Raw genomic sequence first — 19,847 nt, 5'->3', positions numbered from 1 at the left:
TGACGGCCTCCCATCGGGCTGAGGGTGTACCCCCGTCCTTTCTGAGGCCCCCTCCTTACCCCGGGCCCGTCTCCTCCCGAGAGCTTACTGAATTCAGCTGTCACTTCGGTCTCCTGCATCACTGTCTGCTCACCACAGGTAATCCCTCCCCGCCCACTGACACATTCTAGCTCTCCTAAGCCAACAAGACCTTCCCCATCAACCTGTTGGCTTTGATGCCTTCCTTCTGCCAAACTCCGTGGAAGAATCATCCACATTAACCGCTCACAATTTATCATCTCTATTCATTCATCCGTCTGTTGCCCCCCAACATTTGGGCTGATGCCTGAAGAAGCTGGTCCCAGCACGATGAGCATGGCTTTGCTCTGTCCCGCGGCCCTCCGGGCTCCCTCTGACATTTGCGCCACACCCTTTCTCCCTGCTTTCTCCCTGCTTGGCTCTTTCCAGCTTTCCGCCTACAACTCTGGAAACTCTTCAGTGATCTTTACTACCTCCTTCTCCTCTGCTTGTCTTCCAAACTGGAACCCTTAGCCCTTGGCGGTCAATTTCACCGGCGACACCTATAAAACAAGCAGCTGTGCTCTGCGTGCAGGTGTATCGTTCTAAGGACAGCTGTGCGCTTTTTACCACAGACTCAGAAGATACCTGCTGCTTGCCAGGGGCTCCGCTCTTCACCCTCACCGCACTCTGCACACTCCGAGTGGGCCACAAGCACACGGGACTGCTTGCTCACCCCCAGGTCTCTGGCCCATCCCCTGGGTCTCAGGTTCCCTACTGAACGTCACCAAGACGCGCGGCACCGCACACTTCCTGGGCTGATAGCGGGCTCAGTGCTTGCAACCTTAAACCTGGTTTTCACTCCGTCTCCTTGACCTTGGTGGCAACACGGCCAGACAGTTCAACACTGCCTGACCATTCCTTTCTCCTTTGCTATTAAGTTAGTAATCAAACAACCTTGGGCTGTAAGCCCATTTTCCTCTCTTATTCTTAGACAGTCTTGTGAGTAATTTGGCGCTAAGCTGCCTGGTCCCCCTGCCCCACAGTTCAGGCTTTTATCACTTACTTCTGACTGAACAGTCTGTTAACTGAGCTCAGGGGCCCCTCCCTGCAGTTTCTCTCTCAAACTGAGATACTTCGTGACCAGTTTCTGGGAAAGAGGGACTTTTATGCCTCTAAGTTTTTATTTTTATTTTCTGTAACAAACATGGACTGCTATTATGTAGGTATTCACATGATTTGGGGATGGGGTTGGAAACAGATTTGCTGCTGGTAATCTCAGTGGCTTAGCCGTGTGTGGGCTGCTCCCCGGTCACTTGACGCGCCCCTGGAGCGCCACGACCACATCCCATGGCTTCATGCAGTGCTCCCTGTTCGCCCGCCGTCTCCCCCACCCTGCTGTGGGGGCTCAACCCTTTGTCTTTGTCTTCGACCAGTGTCAGTACGACCTCTCGTAAAAACTTCCTTCGGTCTCCAAAACTTAAACCCCTTCCTTTCTCGTGCGCTGTCCGCGTGGCCCTGTGCCGTCCAGAGCAGCGGCGGGACCGGGGAGGCTGCGGTCCTGGGAGCCGCGCTCGCCTTTCCAGCCCCGGCTCCGGATGGCACCGCTCAGCCCGGGCGGGCACTCGGCGACGGTCTGACGGATGAACGGGCGGCCAGCGAGACCGCCGGGCGGCTGAAGACACTCACAAAGCCCGGTGCCGTCAGGACGCAAACACGCGCTGACACTCGGAGGTGCGGGTGTGACGCCGTGTCACCAGGCCAGGCAAAGAAGACGACTCACTCAAGTACGGAGTTCGGGTTCGTAATTCACTGTTCCCTTTGCAGAAAACGTTTTAAAGTTGGGCAAGTCCAGGTGAACCTTTAAAACCTAATACACTCCGTTTTGATGCTGTGTTTTATTGACTGCCTCGTGGTAACTCAAAGAATAAGCAAAAGGCGTCACTTTGGTTCTCTGAAGGATAATGGTTCAATGCTTCATTAAATAACACAAAGATACTGCAAGTTCAGGGTCTGCCAAAATAATCCAGTCAAGACTAGAACTCAGTGAGCAGTTTGTGCCAAAAGGCCAGCAAACTGCAGGCTGTTCATACCAAAGGGTTATTATTTTAAGCAGCAGGACTCTCCTTTTAAGCTCGAAGCACCATCACTTACACAGTTCCTCCTCTCAAAAAAAAAAAAAAAAAGGTTTAACGGAGTAAAAATGTTGAACTGTAGCGTATTAACTTGGCTATTATCTATCCACTAAATACTAAATTTCCATCCTTTCGGTTCTCTTATTAATGTCCTGCTACAACCCACGGGCAGAACAAAAACGATGGGAGGTACCTTCCCGCCTCCAAATCACCACGTTACCGTGCTTACCTGAAGACAACTGTCCCAGGTTTTCCTGGCCAGCGGGCTGGGAGCAAGTGGGTCCTCTCTCAGCCGGCCGTGAGAGGGAGCTCCCAGACTGGCCTGGCGCACAGCCAAGGCACAAGACAGCCGCAGCTGCACAACCTTATCACGTCCCCACCTGGGTCCAGTACCGAGTCGCAGCTCCACACAACCTTATCACGTCCCCACCTGGTCCAGTACCGAGTCAGGAGCCAGTGGCCAAGTAAATAAAGCAAGACAGAACCAGTGGACAACCTAACAAAGAAACTCACTCCGCAGAATCGGAAACCTACAAACAACCGGTCTTCCCTCTGCCTCTGAGCAGGACTCCCAGCTGAACCTTCGAGACTAACAGGTACATAAAAAGTGAGCTTGCCCGCGCTGCTGGTGAGAACGTGAAATGGAGCAGCCTCTCTGGAAGGCAGGCAGGCAGCTTCTCGAAAGGTTAAGCATCACGCTACGTACGACAGCCACTCCACTCCTAGGTGTGCAGCCCGGAGAGATGAAGTGATCTGGTAAGATCGTACGCACAAACGTTCACAACAGCCGTTCACAACAGCATTATTCACAACAGCTGAAACGTGGAGCCACCCACAGGTCCATCCGCCGGCGAACGATGAAGGACACAGGGTCCACCCACACACCAGAAGCGCTCTCGGCAACAGAAACGAGAGAGGGCCGACAGATGCTCCAGCGCAGACGAACACGAACCTGACGGAAGCCAGTGCGAGCGGCGCACAGTGTATGGTTCCACTGACAGGAAACGCAGAACAGGCAAATCCAGAGACAGAAAGACTGGTGGCTGCCTGGGGATGGGGTGGGCTGGGGGCAGACGGCGGCGAACGCTATGGGGCACGGGGCCTCATTTGGGAGAGATGCGTCGTGGTGACAGCCGCACAGCTCTGTGAATACACCAGAGACGACGGACTGCACACTGTAAGCAGCTGACCTGTATGTTATGTAAGTGACCTCCAGGAAGTTGCTATTAAAAGAAAAGAGTGGTAAAGATACCTTCCAAAGATACGGACCCTATTACTAGACTCCTTGTTCACCAGCCGATCTTTTTATTCGTTAGAACCAGAATTTTGAGATGTTCCTGGATTCCAAGTTGAAGGATTCACTCAACATCGGGTATCCCAGTTACTTGCTAGAAGCTGGTGAGCTGACGAGGACCAGCCATATCTCCGTTCCGGAAACAATTCAGCCTGTCCACCGATGTCCTCTCCACCCTTTCCCCACTTCCTGCATCTGGAAAAGCCTACCTTCCAAACAGGAAGCCGGGAGCTGGAGAAGTGAGGTAGAGAACTGGTACTGCCCCCCACCCCGTACCTCATCCACCCGCCAGACCCCTCCTCCCTGGGCTCCCCAGACCTTCCGGCTCTTCTCGTAAGATTCTCCACCAGGACCGCCTGTCACATTAATACCCAGCCCCGGAATTCTCAGAGCAGAGACTTACCTAACCTACGGCTTGCACACGATCTGGCATTGAGGACCTAGTTTGTTCCTTACTTAGCCGCCTACAACTCTAAGTGTCCAAATAATATTTTTAGTGTTGACTTTTTTACTGAGGTGAAATATATTCACGTTGCTGTGTAACCACCACCACTATCCGTTTCCAGAACTTCTTCATCCAAAACTGAAACTCTGTACCTCATTAAGTGGCATCTCCCCCAGCCCCGGGCAACCACCATCCCACTTTCTGTGTCTATGTATCGGACTAGTCCAGACTACCACTCTTTCTCATCTCTCAATATTCCCGCAAAAGGCTTAAAACGTCTGGCAGATTTTCCAAGTAACCAAGTAATCAGGCAAGCTGAGATACGGATAAACGTAACTGAAATTCTAATTAAGAAAAATAGCTTTCTGCTAAGATGCCAAGAATCTGCTGCCCCCCAATTACCATTGTACGGAGAAGCACTGATCGTAGGGCATAGAATCAAACGGGCACCTGCGGGTCGGCGCAGCAGAGAGAAGGAAGCAAGGATGACACACGCGTGTGACCAGCGCAGCACAGACGTGTTCTTACGTAACTGGCCAGTACTCCCAGGGCCGGGCCCCGGGCCTGACTTTATGGAAACCAGCTCAGAGGGTTATTAACAGTCCTCACCATAGAGACCAGTGTACTTCCCCTCAAGCCTTGTGGTGCTTTAACTCCAAAGACCAAAATGTCTTCCTCAGGGCCACGTGGCCACGAGGAAGAGCGAGGCCCCTGCAGCCCGGCAAGGCCCCGGAGAGCAGGGTTACTCACTTGAGCAGCTTCTGCTTGGTGGCAGAATCTTTGAAGCTCCTGAATTCCTCGCCTGCTTTGATCTCATAAAACTGGGGCTTGAGGACCGTCTGCTGGTCCTCCCGGAGCCGCTCCTGCCGCTTCACCTTCTCCTCCTGCTGGAGCAGCCTGCGCTGCTTCCTGACCTCTTCGACCCAGTCCTTCTCATCATCTGAACTCTCAGAACTCTCTGCATCACTTGGTTTTCCTTCCGGTTCTTCCTCCTCTTCCTGAAAATAAAAATAGTAAGCAGTAGCTCCATACCCCCACCGAACACCAACCTGTTATTCTCTTCCAACTCGCCGTCATCCGTGGGGTACGTGACACTGCACGCGTTGGGGTGGGGGGATCCCTTTAATTAAGGAAGATCTACTTCCAAGCTGAAGTGCAAACCACTTACACCCCAAGTGTCCCGAAGGCTCTTCTGACTTACACAGAAAACATTATGTTAAAGAAACCGCAGCAGATATAACATGATAAGGAGTACATTACTTGTTCACGAAGTTCTTGTTGCTCTAAGAGTCTTAGTTTCTTCTTCCGTTTTTCACTTATTTTCGAAACAAGTGGGTTCAAAAGCCTAAATTCTTCACTCTCTTCATCCACTTGGAAGTCAGGGTTCTCAAACATAACTTTAAACCGATCATCGGTGAGAATATTAGGAAGGCTCTATGACAAAAAGAATGCAGAAATTTAAAGTTAGTATGAATAAAATCTGACCAGAAAGATGGCCTAAAAACATTTCAGTCAATTATAAATTAATAAGCTGTTCAAGGCACAACATTAAAATTATTAGGAAACTTCTTTAGAACTAGTTTCCAGAACTTTCTAACTACCCTTGGGTTTTGTCTCCTACCTGCAAATAGATTCTATTAATCTATTTCACAAACAATACATATTACTTGACCATTACACATAATGAGCTAAGAATGAACCTTTTTGGCTTAAATGTATGCTTACTACATTGGAAAGAATTTTCTTCAATTAACATTTCTCATGAAAAAACACTTCTTAAGGAAATATGTATTTTTGAAACATGGCTTTTTAAGCATAGCTATTACAAGTGTAATATCAGTGTTTTCAAGTTCATATTCCAAAACTGGGAAAGGAAATACAGAACAATAATCAGGCAAGAATTAACATGGTGGGAGCTGCTGGTGGAAGCTTCCTGACTCTAAGTGAATTCTCTGGAAACATAAGGGAAACTTCCATCTCTTACAGGAAGGCCTCATCAATTTTTTTCCATAGGCCATTTAATTGTTCGCAAAGGATACAGTGTAAACTTTTTGACACAATAAAACTGATAATGAGACCCATTTGAATAGGTTGGGGCCAACATTAAGTTCCTTTCTAATTGTACCATTCTTGAACAGAAAGTTTTCTAGACGGCATCATAGGCTTAGCTGTTCACATGGACACATGACAACCTTCTACACTCAGGGCTCTCCTACGATTTCTTATCTGCTGCAGACTTGGAAATCAGATAAATCAACCTATTTCATAGGGTTTGTAAATTAAACCACTTGAACGCGCACTGGAGAAGCTAAGCTGTTCGTGCTTGCTTGTAAGCAGTGGATTTCTGAGTGTGGTACTTGGAATATAGCTACACAAAACTTTGGTGAGTCATAAGACATTAAGGAACTGGGGCTGTTTATTACAGGTATGTACCCCAAATCCGATAAACCCTTAACCTGAAATTCTATGACATACTGAATATATATTGAAGATACACTGAACAAGCCTTCCCTGATTAAATACCATTTCCAAGACAGATTAAGGTTCAAGGGAGAAACAGAGATACGATCTAGTTCCTGATCCCAAGGTGCTAGCTCAGAATCTAACGAGAAAGAAAAAAAACAGAAACAAACAAAAGCCTGGAGGCTCCAAGGCACCAGACGAAGGATGCTGAGCGAAGCTGAAAGTGCTCTAAGAGCAGAGGTAAAAAGTACCTCCAACCAGAGACACGTCAGAAGGTCTCACTGGGGGATGTGGCACCTGGGAGGACAGGTGACTAGGTTCCAACAGACCAAGCTGAAGGCATTTCCAGCCCATCGAGGAGTGGTGAACCGTCTGATGACACAAGAATGACAAAATCTGAAAACGCATTTTTTGATCAGGCCAGAGTGTAAAGGAAATCAACGTCGTAACACCAGGCCCTTTATTCTACAGGTGAGGGGGCACTCCTAGGGAAAAGAAGGATGAGGAGGGGACAGGTGACAGCTCGAGGTGTGCTCCGGGGCTCTCGGATGACGAGGAGAGAACTCCGCTGTGCGAGTCCTCGGCAGACGAGAGCTGAGGGACCGCCGAGGGAGAAATCAGGCATGAGGAAGACCGAGAGAAGAGGCAGGGCCTGACTTAGGCTGGGAACAAACACGGTTTGAAGAAAGCGTGACCGCGAGACACACTTCCATGTTCGGACTGACAGCTACGGCTACACAGGAGCTGGCAGGAGGGGGATGAAAAGCAGAGGTCCAGCTTCAGGGACTGGAGGGCTGGTGCTACCAGGAGTTAGGCCCCAGCACTGAAGAGCGCCAGGAAAAGAGGCAGAGGGTGGGGCAAAGGACAAGAAGTTCCAAAAAACCAAGATGACCTCCAGCAAGGGCACGGAGAAACCGCGGCACGTTCGGACAACGCCAGAGGATTCCGTGCTAGAAAGAAACGAGCCAACAAGTCATGAAAAGACATGGAGGAACCTTAACTGCATGTTACTAAGTGAGGGAACCCAATATGAAAAGACTTCGTGTGTATGATCCCAACGCTATAGCATTCTGGAAAAGGTAACACTGTGAACAAAGCACAAAGACCCGTGGTTGCCAGGGGCCGGGGTGAAGGAAGGATGAACAGGCAGGGCACAGACGATTTTTAGGGCAGTGAAAATACTCTGTATGACATTCTAATGGTGGATACATGTCATTACACATTTGTCCAAATCTAGAGAACGTACATCAAGTCTAATGTAAACTATGGACTTTGGCCGATGATTCACCAAGTTAACCAATGTCCCCTCTGGTGGGGGATGTGGTCAGGGGGACAGGCTGTGCATGTGTGGGCGCAGTGGGGCACACAGGAGAGATCTACGACTTCCCCTAAATTCTGCTGTGATCCTACAGCTGCTCTAAAGAAATTAAATGTTTAGGGAGAATGTCGTCTGGATTCTGATGAACACCAGTAGATGCCCGGGAGCAACACGCAGGTCTCTAGCGAGAGAAGGAGGCTAAACTGCATGAATTCTTACTTTATTCATTAAATAATCACATTCAGTAATAGAGAAACATATTACAAAAAATATGCTGCTGGAATTCTTAAGTTCTTTTCTTAATTTTAATTTTTTTAAAAGATTTTATTTATTTATTTGACAGAGAGAGAGATCACACGTAGGCAGAGAGGCGGCAGAGAGAGAGGGAGAAGCAGGCTCCCTGCTGAGCAGAGAGCCCGATGTGGGACTTGATCCCAGGACCTGAGATCATGACCTGAGCCAAAGGCAGAGGCTTAACCCACTGAGCCACCCAGATGCCCTTTTTTCTTAATTTTAAACAAATAAATCGTACTGCCTAAAGACGAGTGTTTTGGATCAACAACTATAAAATAATAACTCTTCTGACCTAGCTATAAAAATACTTCCCTTGGAGATTCTTCCTAGTCTAATTGTTTGTTTTCACAGCTGACTTAAAGGAGCGGTCTCAGATGTAGTTCACGATGCACTACGGGAGTCTCTAAGTGTCCGGCCGGCTGTCTACCCTATAAACACACGTGCGCACGGGCTAACCGCCTGCCATTCAAATTTGAAAAACATCTCAAAGCACTGTTCCCACCACAGCCCTACTTCAAAGAAGTATTATCTGTAGATTTGAGTAGGATGCTTCCTATAGAATATTGTGTCTCAACATTGTAAGATACGAGGAATCCTTAACATTTGAAACAAGTCAAGTCCTTCAATGCGGTCTATGAAATTTAATGCTATGATGTCTGTGGTGCAGACTTCTGGGTAAAGATGATGGTCTGAACACAGGCATCTCCTTCTGATCTCTGCTAAAACCCCAGTAAAGCAATAGAAAATAAGCTTAAAAAAGACTTAAGGGTAAGAAGGACAAGAAAGAAACAGGAGCAGTGCTTCTGGGAAGAAGAAAGGCAGGCCTTAATCCCTCCTGTCCCAGGAGAGGTTTCTTCCCAGGAGGGAAAGAGGTGCCCGCTGGGGTAGCAGCACCCTGAGGGCAAGGGAAGCATTTGGTACAAAGGGGCCGCAATGCTGCCCCGGTCCCACACCCCACGCCCTTAAAACAAAAGTTCTCAGGATGCTGGGAGCCCTGCCATCACCCTCCAAGCAGGAGAATCTGACCGGCCAAGAGAAAGGCCAAAAAGATACTACAATCTGAAGCGTCCCCAAATAAACAATTTGGCTGGGTCACCACATACTGAGTCGTAAGTCCTGTCTCCCCACCTCAGAGTTTCCATTAAGCTCTTTTAGGCCCTTCACTCTTAAATATAAACAAATGACCTGAGATTTGAAAATCTACTTAAACTACTTAAAAAAAATTTCTTCCCCAAGAAAATCCCCCAGCACTGAAGAGCCCAAGTTTCTGGACTGAACAGGCCCCCGTGGTAGCCAGCACTGTGCGCGGGATTAATGGAGGGAAGACGAGCCCCAGCCCCGCTCTGAGCCATCCGCGGGGGCTTCTCTGGACTCCTATTCCTTGTCTTACTCTCTTATTTGGAAGGAGAGAATCTTAAGGAACTTCCTGAGGAAAACATGCACATAAATGTAATGTCTGGTTGTTGCTGAGAACCTACATGTTTGAAAATCTCTTCACTTGACCCTTACACTGACGGCCTGCTTGTCTGGGTTGGAAATACACTCCTGCTTGTCTGGGTTGGAAATAAAGGTCCTTTTGATTCTGCCTCCCACACAGGGCGGAGGTGGAGTGCACCTCAGGACGCTGACTGTGAACCAGCACTCGGGAGACGGCTAGTCCAGAACGGAGAGAGGCCGACACAGCAGAAGAGACTCCATCAGGAAAAGAAAAAGTAACGTAACAACCAATATCCATAGAAACACCTTGAGATGAGAGTCAGACAACAAGCAAAGGACTGAGGGCTAACCAGTGATCACTGTATAGAAAACAAACAAAAAGCCAACCACTAAATCACGGAAGACGGAGGCTGGACGGGTAACGTAATTCCGGACAGCCACCTGACTCTGCCTGCAATGGGACGAGAGCGTGCACGGCCCGACAAGGTAAGTGCTGAGTGCTGAACAAGCGGCCTCAGAACCTATCAGGAGGGAAGGTCACCAAAAGATGAAAGATAACCGGCCTGACACTTAAAAGCCAAGAAGGAGCACTTGGGGCAGTATTAAGAGACTTGGAACTTTACACGAAAATAATCTGCTAAAAGGGCCGACGTGTTTGTCTCAGAACAGGTGCAAACGGGGGAGAAGGTCAGGGGGGCGGGGAGAGAAGGACGGAGGGACAGCCGCGTTTGTTCTTAACAAACCCTGGAGAAACATTTAGTCTTTAAAACCATGTGCTTAAAACTGTAATAAAAGCCAAAAACAATCTTTAATTGGTACTAAAAAAACATTAAAAAGAGTATTTGGCATGTTTAAGCTGATCTGACCCAACCCAGTGTCTATGCAGGGCTCTATCTTTTCCCTAGAGAGATGAATTATTACTTTAAAATGTACCCTGAATGGTATGCAGTAAACCTGCAGGCTAAGACACCTGTCCCGCGCACGGCCCAGGCGGGAGCGCGCTGGGCCTGGAGATGTGCAGCACCACACGTGACTGAGCTGCCCCAGCACCCAAGAGAAGGACATTCATACAAGACTCTAAGGCAACAGTGAAAAACTGGCAGGAGAGCCAACCGCCGGGAAACGACACTTGAAAGAAAAATGGCTCAGACCCTTTCAAACCCAACGAATCACCAGGGTGCCGTGCCTCTCCGAGACGTCTGCACACACAGGGAGCACAACGCAGATTCAGTGCGAGAGTCAATCAACTCTTCGTGAGAATTAATACCCCCAAATAAACGGCTAAGCTGGGATAAGGTCCAGATAATGCTTCTTGACCCAGTGGGTCCTTCCGCACTGCGGGCCCAGCATTAGTACTGAACCGCACCCCCCTTAGTACACGCGCCAGTGATGCTATCAGCGGCTGCAGTACTGGGGAACAGATTTCACTGTCTGCCTCCGAGAAATCCCAGCTGCGGCCGAAGCAGAACTAAACCACACTGGCTTTCACATCAGAAGTCATCAGAGTTATTAAAGCTCTTGACAGTTTGCAGAACTGAGTTCAAAGGCAAGACTAACGAACTGCTGAGAGACGGAACAACTCTTTCAAGCATTCTTGATACTATGAGGGGCTCTTTCCTAGTTTTTAAGGGCTTCATTTTAATTAGGTAACCACGTTAAACAACAAATCATATAAACTTTGTCTCAGACTCCCAGTCTGAGATTTCTAAAAAACTCTATTTCTGGAAAGGAACCAAGCTCTGATGATAGGCCCAGAACCGGGTCAGCAAGCCACCAAAAAGCAAATCAGGGGCACATTTTACAAATACCACTTTGTAGCAGAATTTTATCAGGGGACGTAGCTTTTACAAAGATAGGACTTCCAGCTTCCAGGAGCTAGAGAGACAACACCCTCTGATGAGAGAAGATAAGAATTTTGAAAGTTGTTCCTCCTGGTACCGAAGAAGCAGGACGTGGCCCCATGGAGGATTCTTGACAGGGTGACCCTATCAACGTTCTGACAAAAAATTTCAAATGCACAATCATGATGTTTCCCCTTTGTGTGTGAAAACACACAAAGTGTGTGTTTTCAGCTCACACAGTCGTCTTTACCAGCCTGCACCTTGCACACACGGAGGACCATCTGTGTTAGAAACCTTCTCTGGCTGTCCCTAACCCCAGTGAAAGTCTGCAAAAGAGAGGCGGTGCGAGGCGAGGACAGGATACTTTCCCCACATCTTCATAATCATCAGGGCCTTTTTAAAAGGCTCCTAAGCTGACTACACCATACTGCACGCATATCAAAGTTATAATTTAAGTGTTTTTTTTTAAAGATTTTTTATTTATTTATTTGATAGAGATTAGTAGGCAGAGAGAGATGGAGAAGCAGACTCCTTGCTTGCGGAGCAGAGAGCCCGATGCAGGGCTCGATCCCAGGACCCTGAGATCATGACCTGAGCCGAAGGCAGAGGCTTTAACCCGCTGAGCCACCCAGGTGCCCCTAATTTAAGTGTTTTGCTCTCTGTAATATTAAGATATGAATCTTTATTGATATGGACTCATTAGCATAAAACACAGATAGGACTACATCTGCACCCTACACCAGGCCCACACTCTTCCTCCTGATGCTTTAGGGCACGTTATCCAAAGATCACTTCCATTTAGCCTGTAAAATGGCATTATGAAGTTGAAAAGTTACCTCCCTAATCACCCTCAGGCTGGGCTAACAAGAAAATCAAGGTGAACACCCCGAGGACAGAGTCAACGCCGCAGGAGGCACTTCTGCTGCAAGCGCTTGGAGATTCGCGCACACACTTAATGCCCTGATGTGAATTAATTAAGAGGGTCCACAGACACAGCACGTGGACAGAAATGTATACAGCAGGTCTAAGTAACTATTTCAATGTTGGTATATTATTCCCATAAGGAAAATGGAAACTAAAAAGTCATCTATGGATTTACTTAAGAGAAGCTTCCAAAAATCAAAATTTAAATAATATATTAAGAAAACCTACTAGACCAGGACGGAAAGATGTAGCTAGGGCAGGGAGGCAGAAGATGAGCCGTGAGTGCGTACTCCACTTAGAAATCACAGCACTCCAAGAACACCCTTCTCCGGTCCTATCTTTGTATGTGACAGAAGAAGAAACTGTGCCCCAGTAAAGCCCTGGGTCACTGAGCGAGAAGCCAGTGAGAAGCTCCTTCGGCTGAAGTCCGCGGGCTTTAGGGAAACGAGTAGAACAAAAACAAACACACAAAGAGCTACCTTATCTCCCATTCGCTTACCTGGTTAGAAACCAGTGGGAGGACAGAGAAAGAGTAAACAAGCAAATGAAAATCTCCTGCGAGGGTAACACGGCTGCCCCAAAGTTCCAAGGTCAGGCCCTTCGTGCAGAGTCGGGGCCAGTGGGCTCCCACGAGATCGGGTCTTTATAACTCATTCTGGCCAAGAGCCAAGCTTGAGTGACCTGCCTTCCTGCTCGTCTAAGCGGATGATGAGAAGTCCTCACATATGTGGGAAAATCAGAAAACTGTCCCCCTGTCCTGATCGCATCTGCAACATGAACCACTAACCCTCCCTTATTTCATGACCGACCTTCACCCGTTTTCACATCAGTAAAGGAAGGTGCAGTCACACACACACGGGCATGCTCCTGAAAACACCAAGTCTAAAAAATTAATTACTTCTGGAGTTACAAACAGATCTAGTCAGAATGAGGAAAAACAATAAATTTAAATATTTAACAATAAAAGGATGAAATAAATTATACATCCTTCAGAGAGTATACGTAGCTCTCAAGAGTATTTATGAAGAACTTTTAATGAAATGGGAAACCACTTCTGTTATTTTATACAACCAGGATAAATATCTTATATATACAATATTATCTCACTATTATAGCTTATAATTTTAAGAGAAATAAGAGAGAAAGGAAATTCACCAACATATTAATGAGGCCTTTCTCTAGGTAGAATTATATAAGTGACACTCTTTATTGTTCTTTTCTATTTTCCAAATTTCCCATATTGAGCATATACTATCCCATAAGCAAGGGAGAAAAAGCTTCAAGAAGAAAGAACAGATAATTATAAGTAACCACTAAGAAAATACAGAAACAATTTATCAATGTCTTCACTGCTTTACAAAATCTTACCTTAACTTTCTTTTTCCAGGTTGATCTTTGCTTTTCCTCCTCTTCCTCAATTAATTTAAGTGCCAGTTCTTTGTTAACTTTGGGCAATTTCTAGGAGAACGGAAAAAAAAGGTGTATTAAATACCTACATTCTAGCTTTAAAAGTCAATAGTTCTGTAAGGAGTATAATTTCACAAATAAGACACTTCTTATTTATTTATTTTTTAAGCAGGCCCCATGCCCAGTGTGGGGCCCAATGTGGGGCCTGAACCCATGACCCTGAGATCAAGACCCAAGCTGAGATCAAGAGTCAGACGCTTAACTGACTGAGCCACTCAGGCACCCCTCCAATTCTTAGTTTTAAAATGTCATTATCCCCAGAGGAGGAAATGACGTGGATACATGTGATCTGATCAGGCGGGAGCACTTGCCCTCCCGCGGCCTCTTTCCTGGCGCACCAACAAGTGAGCTGCGAGGAGCCGTGTTTGGCCGAGGTGGGCCGCAGCGGACCAGGCCGGTCGCCGACGAACCGGAGGCAGCAGGCCTGCTACTGCAGCTTCCGGCTGGGGTGCAGGGAACCCCTGAAACACCATGGAGAGTACTAAATGCACTATTCGTGGCTCCTGAAACAGCACATTTCTCAGCAGACTTCTAGATGTGAGTCTGACAATTCTCAAGAAAAGCTGTGAACTCTCCATTGTCCTTTTCCACTCAGTGCTTTATGTCCCACTGTAAACTACAGCTCTGACAAGTAATGCAGAGATGGGGCCAAAGTACTGCACGTCCTAGCCTCCCCCTTGCCAACACACACACGTTCAACACTCCTAGAAAACTTTACAAACAACCTGCAAAAAGGGAAACAGTCTCCGGTACTGAGTGTGTGCGTGTGCGGACGTATGTTCATGCGCGTGTGTACACATGTACTTATGCATATGTGGATTTACTTACTGCCAGTGGCGTCGTGGGGCCGGCAGCAAGTCAACAGTTCTTCACCCCGGCCACAGACGGGGTTCCAGCGGGCAGTTTTGGGACACTCGCAGGGGCGGACTGGCTCTAACTGGCCACAGCCTCTTCAGAGGCCGGGTTTCAGGAGCAGCTGCCGCCTCCCCGCCACCCAGCCCTGAGGTGCCACCGGCTTCCTGCAGGCGTGCCTCCCCTAGTGCCGTCCTTCCGGTTTTCGCCTCGGTTCTCTAACACCTGGCTAACAACTGTTCACATTAAATTCTAGTACTGGGGGGCGCCTGGGTGGCTCAGTGGGTTAAAGCCTCTGCCTTTGGCTCAGGTCATGATCCCAGGGTCCTGGGATCGAGCCCCACATCAGGCTCTCTGCTCCGCAGGGAGCTGCTTCCTCCTCTCTCTCTCTCTCTGCCTGCCTCTCTGCCTGCTTATGATCTCTCTCTGTCAAATAAATAAATAAATAAATAAATAATCAATCTTAAAAAAAAAAAAAAAAAATTCTAGTACTGGAACCAGGTGATCTGATTCCTGTCTGGACCCTGACAGAGTCCGATGACCGTGACCCAAGCAGAGAGCCTTAGATACTGCCAAATACCAGAAAGAAATGCGGGTTATCGAAGGCCCAATGCTCCAAACACTGACAGAGACCTGTCTGAAAATTCCATCACATTTTCTTAGATGGGCTGACAACATCAGCCCCTCTGGCGTTATCTTCCACAATATCACGGCCACAGAATCCATCGTGTTCAAGCTGTAAAGAGTAGCCACCCTCATGACCAATAAAAGAGATCAACACTATTACGAAAAGATGTAAACTAAAAATGGGAAAATGAAGAAACAGATGGCAAGTTTCCCTGGAATAATACGCAAAATGAACTTGTACTTTTCTGGTAAACTCGTCAATGAGGAGAGCACAATACCCACCTTTAATTGGACTCTCTGTGCACGTGTTTCTTCTATCTTCTGTCGGATCTTATCTTTCCTGTATTCTTCATAAGCAAATGGGTTTACCATCAATTTCACCTTTTCAAAGTAGGAAAAAAGTTCAAAAATTAAAGTCATATTTAATAGCATGCTTTATCAACATCATGACTATTTTGCCGAAGAACAGGCAGACCACTTACAAATCATAAGCATGTTCTACAAAATGCAAGGAAATAGCAACGAAATGGCTCGTTAATCACTTAAAGTAAGTATACTCTCCTATTTACCTTGTGATAGAGTCTTATATCCATGAAAAATCCATGCATATACGCCCGGAGGAAAGGTGATCCAATGAGATGCGTGAGCCCTGGAGGGAGTTAATCAGAAGAGAGCGGGTCCTTATGAAATCTTGATTAAAATTAAACCATTTTTTCCTTGGACTATGGTAAGATTTCACTCTGGAGTAAAACTATACAAACTTCACAAACTACGGAGGAAATTTAATCTACTTTAAGCAGTATCACCTTATTTATTTTATATATCATATTAAGCATAAAAATGATGAACAAGTCTTTATGAACTATGAAAGACTGGCAAAGAGGGATTCTGTATACTAGTGGTTCTCAGATTTTTGGACTCCGTGAACCAGTTCAATTTAAAAAATAATCCTGGCATCAACAGTGACTTGCCAACTTTACACCACGAAGTAGAAATGGTGGGGAGGAGCATTATCTCCCATAATTTCCAAACACGAAGCACACTATCACAATAAAGTAGGAAGGGCAGGTTCTTTCCCATTATTATTCTCATTTTATAGATGGGAGAACCAAGGCTTAATGAGGTTCGGTGGACTGGCCCTGTCAGGCAGACACGAAGGAGATGTGGGACGCGCACCCGTCAGTCTCCCTCTGTTGCCCGTGCTGTTAGCCACGGTGCGTACCGTCCAGCATTCCAGCACGAGTAATATTCCACAAAACGTGTTTTGGGAAATACCATGCTTTACAACCGCCTTCCTCACCCAAAGAGTAAGAGACTAAACAAGCACCCCAAATGAACTAAACCCAGGATTCTTAAAAACCTTGCAAACTAGCAATGACTTTTTCCCTCCCATTTAAGAATGGAGGTGAGTGTGACACAGCACAGTGTAAAAGTTACCCTGGAGACCTTCAGGAAGGTGTAGCAGTAGGAAGATCCCACTTGACCGTAACTCATCCTGCCTTCATGTTTAAAAGGCTGACTACAAGTCTTTCCCCTTTAAAAATTCAAATGTAAAGAGTTGTTTCGGTGGTAAGTGGTAGAAAATGAATTCTGCCTGGATTAACTGTGCTATGAAATAAAGTTTAAGAACCTCTCAGTCTAATTAGGACATGATTCTATTTTCTTTTAACATTTAATTTCTGCCACACATATATCTGTCCCACAGACAGCTAAGCTGCCTACTCGCAGAGGAGGGGTCGTCAGGGTTTGCCCACTCTCACTCTCCATCATTTCCTGTGCAGCCTTTCTCCAATGACAGAACTAGATCAGCAAAATCTCCCCTCCCCAGCCTGCGAAGCAGCATCAGTCCCCTGAGACACTGCACGCTTCCCATGGGGCGGTGTGCCTAAGGCCGAGCACATGCGCTCTAGGCGTAAACCACAACCCTCATGTTCAGGACTTAAGCCTCTGGCTAGCTGGTCTCACCTTCTAGTGCCTCAGTTTCCTTATCTATAAAATGGCACCATAACCATAGCCGCTCCATGCAGTGGGGAGGATTAAGAGCCGTATGTAAACCGGCAGAGTATTACCTGGCACATGATAAGCCCCACGATGCTGGGGGCTGGTAAAAGGCATTTCTTGGTCTGTGACCTTAAACCCTAAAGTTAACTATAAGGTTCTACACATCTGAGGGTTCAGTTGGGTTCCTGAGGTTTAGACGGGGTCTTCTACCAGCAAACTTAAAAGGGAGCTGGAAACCATTTATGTGCAGTCTCTGAGATATTTGCAAAACCTTATATGCAAACAGTACTTAAAGAAAATCACTGCCTTCTTGACATTTTTTTCTATACATAGCTAGTATGCTAAAGAAAATTACTCCTCACTTAAGACACAGAAAAGCTTCAGCAGGTTGAATTTATCTGGACCTTTTCTCTAAGCAGAGATTACAAACTTGACAATATACATAGCAAGTTTAATATCTGATTTGGTAGAAAGAGAAGATTTGGGAAATCACATAAATGTGACTCTACCTCTAACATTCAAAACTCACCCCATGAATAATTTTTAAAAAAAATTTGTAATTTTTTTTTTTACCTAAATTTTCAAGGTCTTTCTTGGTGACAAATTTGTAATCGTCGTAAACCGTACTTTCAGGATTCTCTTCTAACTCTTCTGTCAGGTTGTCTAGGAACGAACACCACCTGGGCGCAGGACCCAAAACCTATCGGTGTTGATCGAAAGGTCAGCACATGCACATTCTCACCACGTAACTAAGAGTTAATTATTTTACACCAGATTTTCTTAACTGTAATTTAAAAATCCTTGTTCCTATCAGAAGTACTGAAAAATAACTCCAATACGCATAATCAACAAGTTCATCGTGGAAGAAAATAGAGTAGGGAAAATTTAGGCCTGTAAAGGAAAAATCTCTGGGATGCAAAGATAGTAAGGAATATTCTTACATTAGCACTATCAAAATACAAATGAATAATTCAGATACTTAAAATAACATCCATTTAATCTACTACCTCTTTTATCCAAAAGATTACTAAAATCTACAAAAGCCTATGTGATATAAAAGACTTTTTTAAGTTTGCCATTTATGACAAACAGAAGTCTAAAATGAGAGTTACCTTCTTCTTGGGGGGTTTTCAACTAATTACTTGATAATTATATTTGTTCTTGTGTGGTCCACTTCATTTAATTCATTACAAATTTAAGTTCTGTAAAGAATCCTTCAGACTTGACCTAAAAGGTCGCCAGGGCCCACAAGTTAGTGAGAAATAAAAGTTGAGCAGAATTTATAATTAATGAAACAGGAGTAGTTCATTCTGTAATCCAACTACTTCCATAAAATACCGTGACTGCTTTTGACTTTTTTGCCGTTGATACACATCTCTCCCCAGCACAATGCCTCACCCACCGAGGTCAAAGCTTACCCCAAAGGAAGCAGCGCAGCCCCTCGGGCAGGCCATGGGGCCAGAGGCCTCAGTGAACCACAGGCTTTCACAAGGAACAACCCTGGGCTCTGACAAAATGGAAAGTCCCATGACCACTTCCCCGTCTACTGTGATGGTAATCAATGAAACAGGAGAAAAACAAAAATCATAATGGAAATTTTTAAATCGAGCTTAAACTTTTTGGGGAAGGGAAGGTGGGAGGAAGAGTGTTGAGACAAAAACAGCGCCTGATGCCATCTCCGATCAGAAACGGGTAAATGTCAGTGTTACTGTGCCTGATGAGCAAGGGTGGTCCCCCGGACCGCAAAGGCTATGGCTCTCATGGTCTCAAAACCATGCTAATGAGCAAAAAGGAGTCCTAGCAAGAAGTTTCATACGTGCATCACCTATGCAATTTTTTTTTTAAAGTAAAGGTTTTAATGCACCAAGTGGTTTGGCTCTAACTGTGAAAGATTAACCTTAAAGAAATGCAACGCATTAAAAAAAATTCAATGTAGAGTACTTTTTAAAGAAGCTGCTATGATTTTAAGCCATTTTAGGCAAGCAGCTTGATGTCAACAAGTTCTAATAATAATGCTACTACAGCTAAAGCACTGCACGGAACCAGAGTCACTGGCCATGACCTCCCTGAAGGAGTTTAAAATCTCACGGGGACAGGAAATGTAGCAGGGCACAGGCGCACACTCACGCAGTTGCTCCAGCAAGAAACGGAGACTGCAGCGAGTCCACGAGGAAGACGGGCGAGGCCAGGAACCAACGGCAGGGACATCGAAAAGCACAGACGGAAGGACTTAGGGATGGAGTGAACCCTTGAGCCGGCGCGGAAAATCACAGGGTCCCTTCTGAGCGACGGCTCGGGCACTTGGAACCACGACGTATCGGCTCCCCATCGGTCATAAAACAAAACGCAAAGCCCTGTGGTGCAGGACCTGGGGCAGCAACCTTCTCCTCTTCTAGACAGAATGGAAGCACACTGTGCTCACCTTCCTGGAATGTAGTATCCAAGACGCTGTGCTCGTGCGAGGGCAGGAACCCTAGCTGTTCTAAATGCTGTGTCTCTAGGACCCGGAACGCTGCCTGCCGGTCGTGTGTGTTCAGTACACCTTTCCCGAATACCTGTGGGGGTACAGGCTGTATGCCTGCGTTCGGGCATTCCATGCTGCACAGTACTAAGACTTAAGGGGTCCTGCTTGGCGAAAGTATTCTTTAAATTGTTTATTTTTCTTATTCAGATAAAAATACTCAAATACCTCTCCATAAACTACTAGATGTAACACTTTTTGGTGAAAGTCAGACCATTTTGCCTTCTAGGC

The 19,847-nt window shown here is 46.4% G+C and overlaps 1 protein-coding gene across 4 annotated transcripts in view; it reads right to left on the bottom strand.

Moving 5' to 3' along the window:
- LOC111154138 (nucleolar protein 10) overlaps positions 1-19,847 on the bottom strand; it is a 104,633-nt gene that overhangs the window by 15,201 nt on the left and 69,585 nt on the right. For all 4 annotated transcript variants that reach the window (XR_002641066.1, XM_022513549.1, XM_022513552.1 and 1 more), the window contains 6 exons: positions 17,669-17,795; positions 15,664-15,743; positions 15,377-15,475; positions 13,517-13,606; positions 5,132-5,305; positions 4,622-4,869 (listed from right to left, as the gene is read on the bottom strand). Coding sequence is in view for 3 of the 4 variants with exons in the window: in XM_022513549.1 (XP_022369257.1) it covers positions 4,622-4,869; positions 5,132-5,305; positions 13,517-13,606; positions 15,377-15,475; positions 15,664-15,743; positions 17,669-17,795 (818 nt within the window). In the remaining variant the exon portion in view is untranslated. The remainder of the gene's footprint in view (positions 1-4,621; positions 4,870-5,131; positions 5,306-13,516; positions 13,607-15,376; positions 15,476-15,663; positions 15,744-17,668; positions 17,796-19,847) is intronic.

Source organism: Enhydra lutris, unplaced genomic scaffold (genome assembly GCF_002288905.1).
Source record: "Enhydra lutris kenyoni isolate GAN:26980312 unplaced genomic scaffold, ASM228890v2 scaffoldscaffold35, whole genome shotgun sequence".
Classification (NCBI taxonomy): domain Eukaryota; kingdom Metazoa; phylum Chordata; class Mammalia; order Carnivora; family Mustelidae; genus Enhydra; species Enhydra lutris.
The sequence above is the reverse complement of the archived record's forward strand: the minus strand, read 5'-3'. Positions and strand labels throughout refer to the sequence as shown.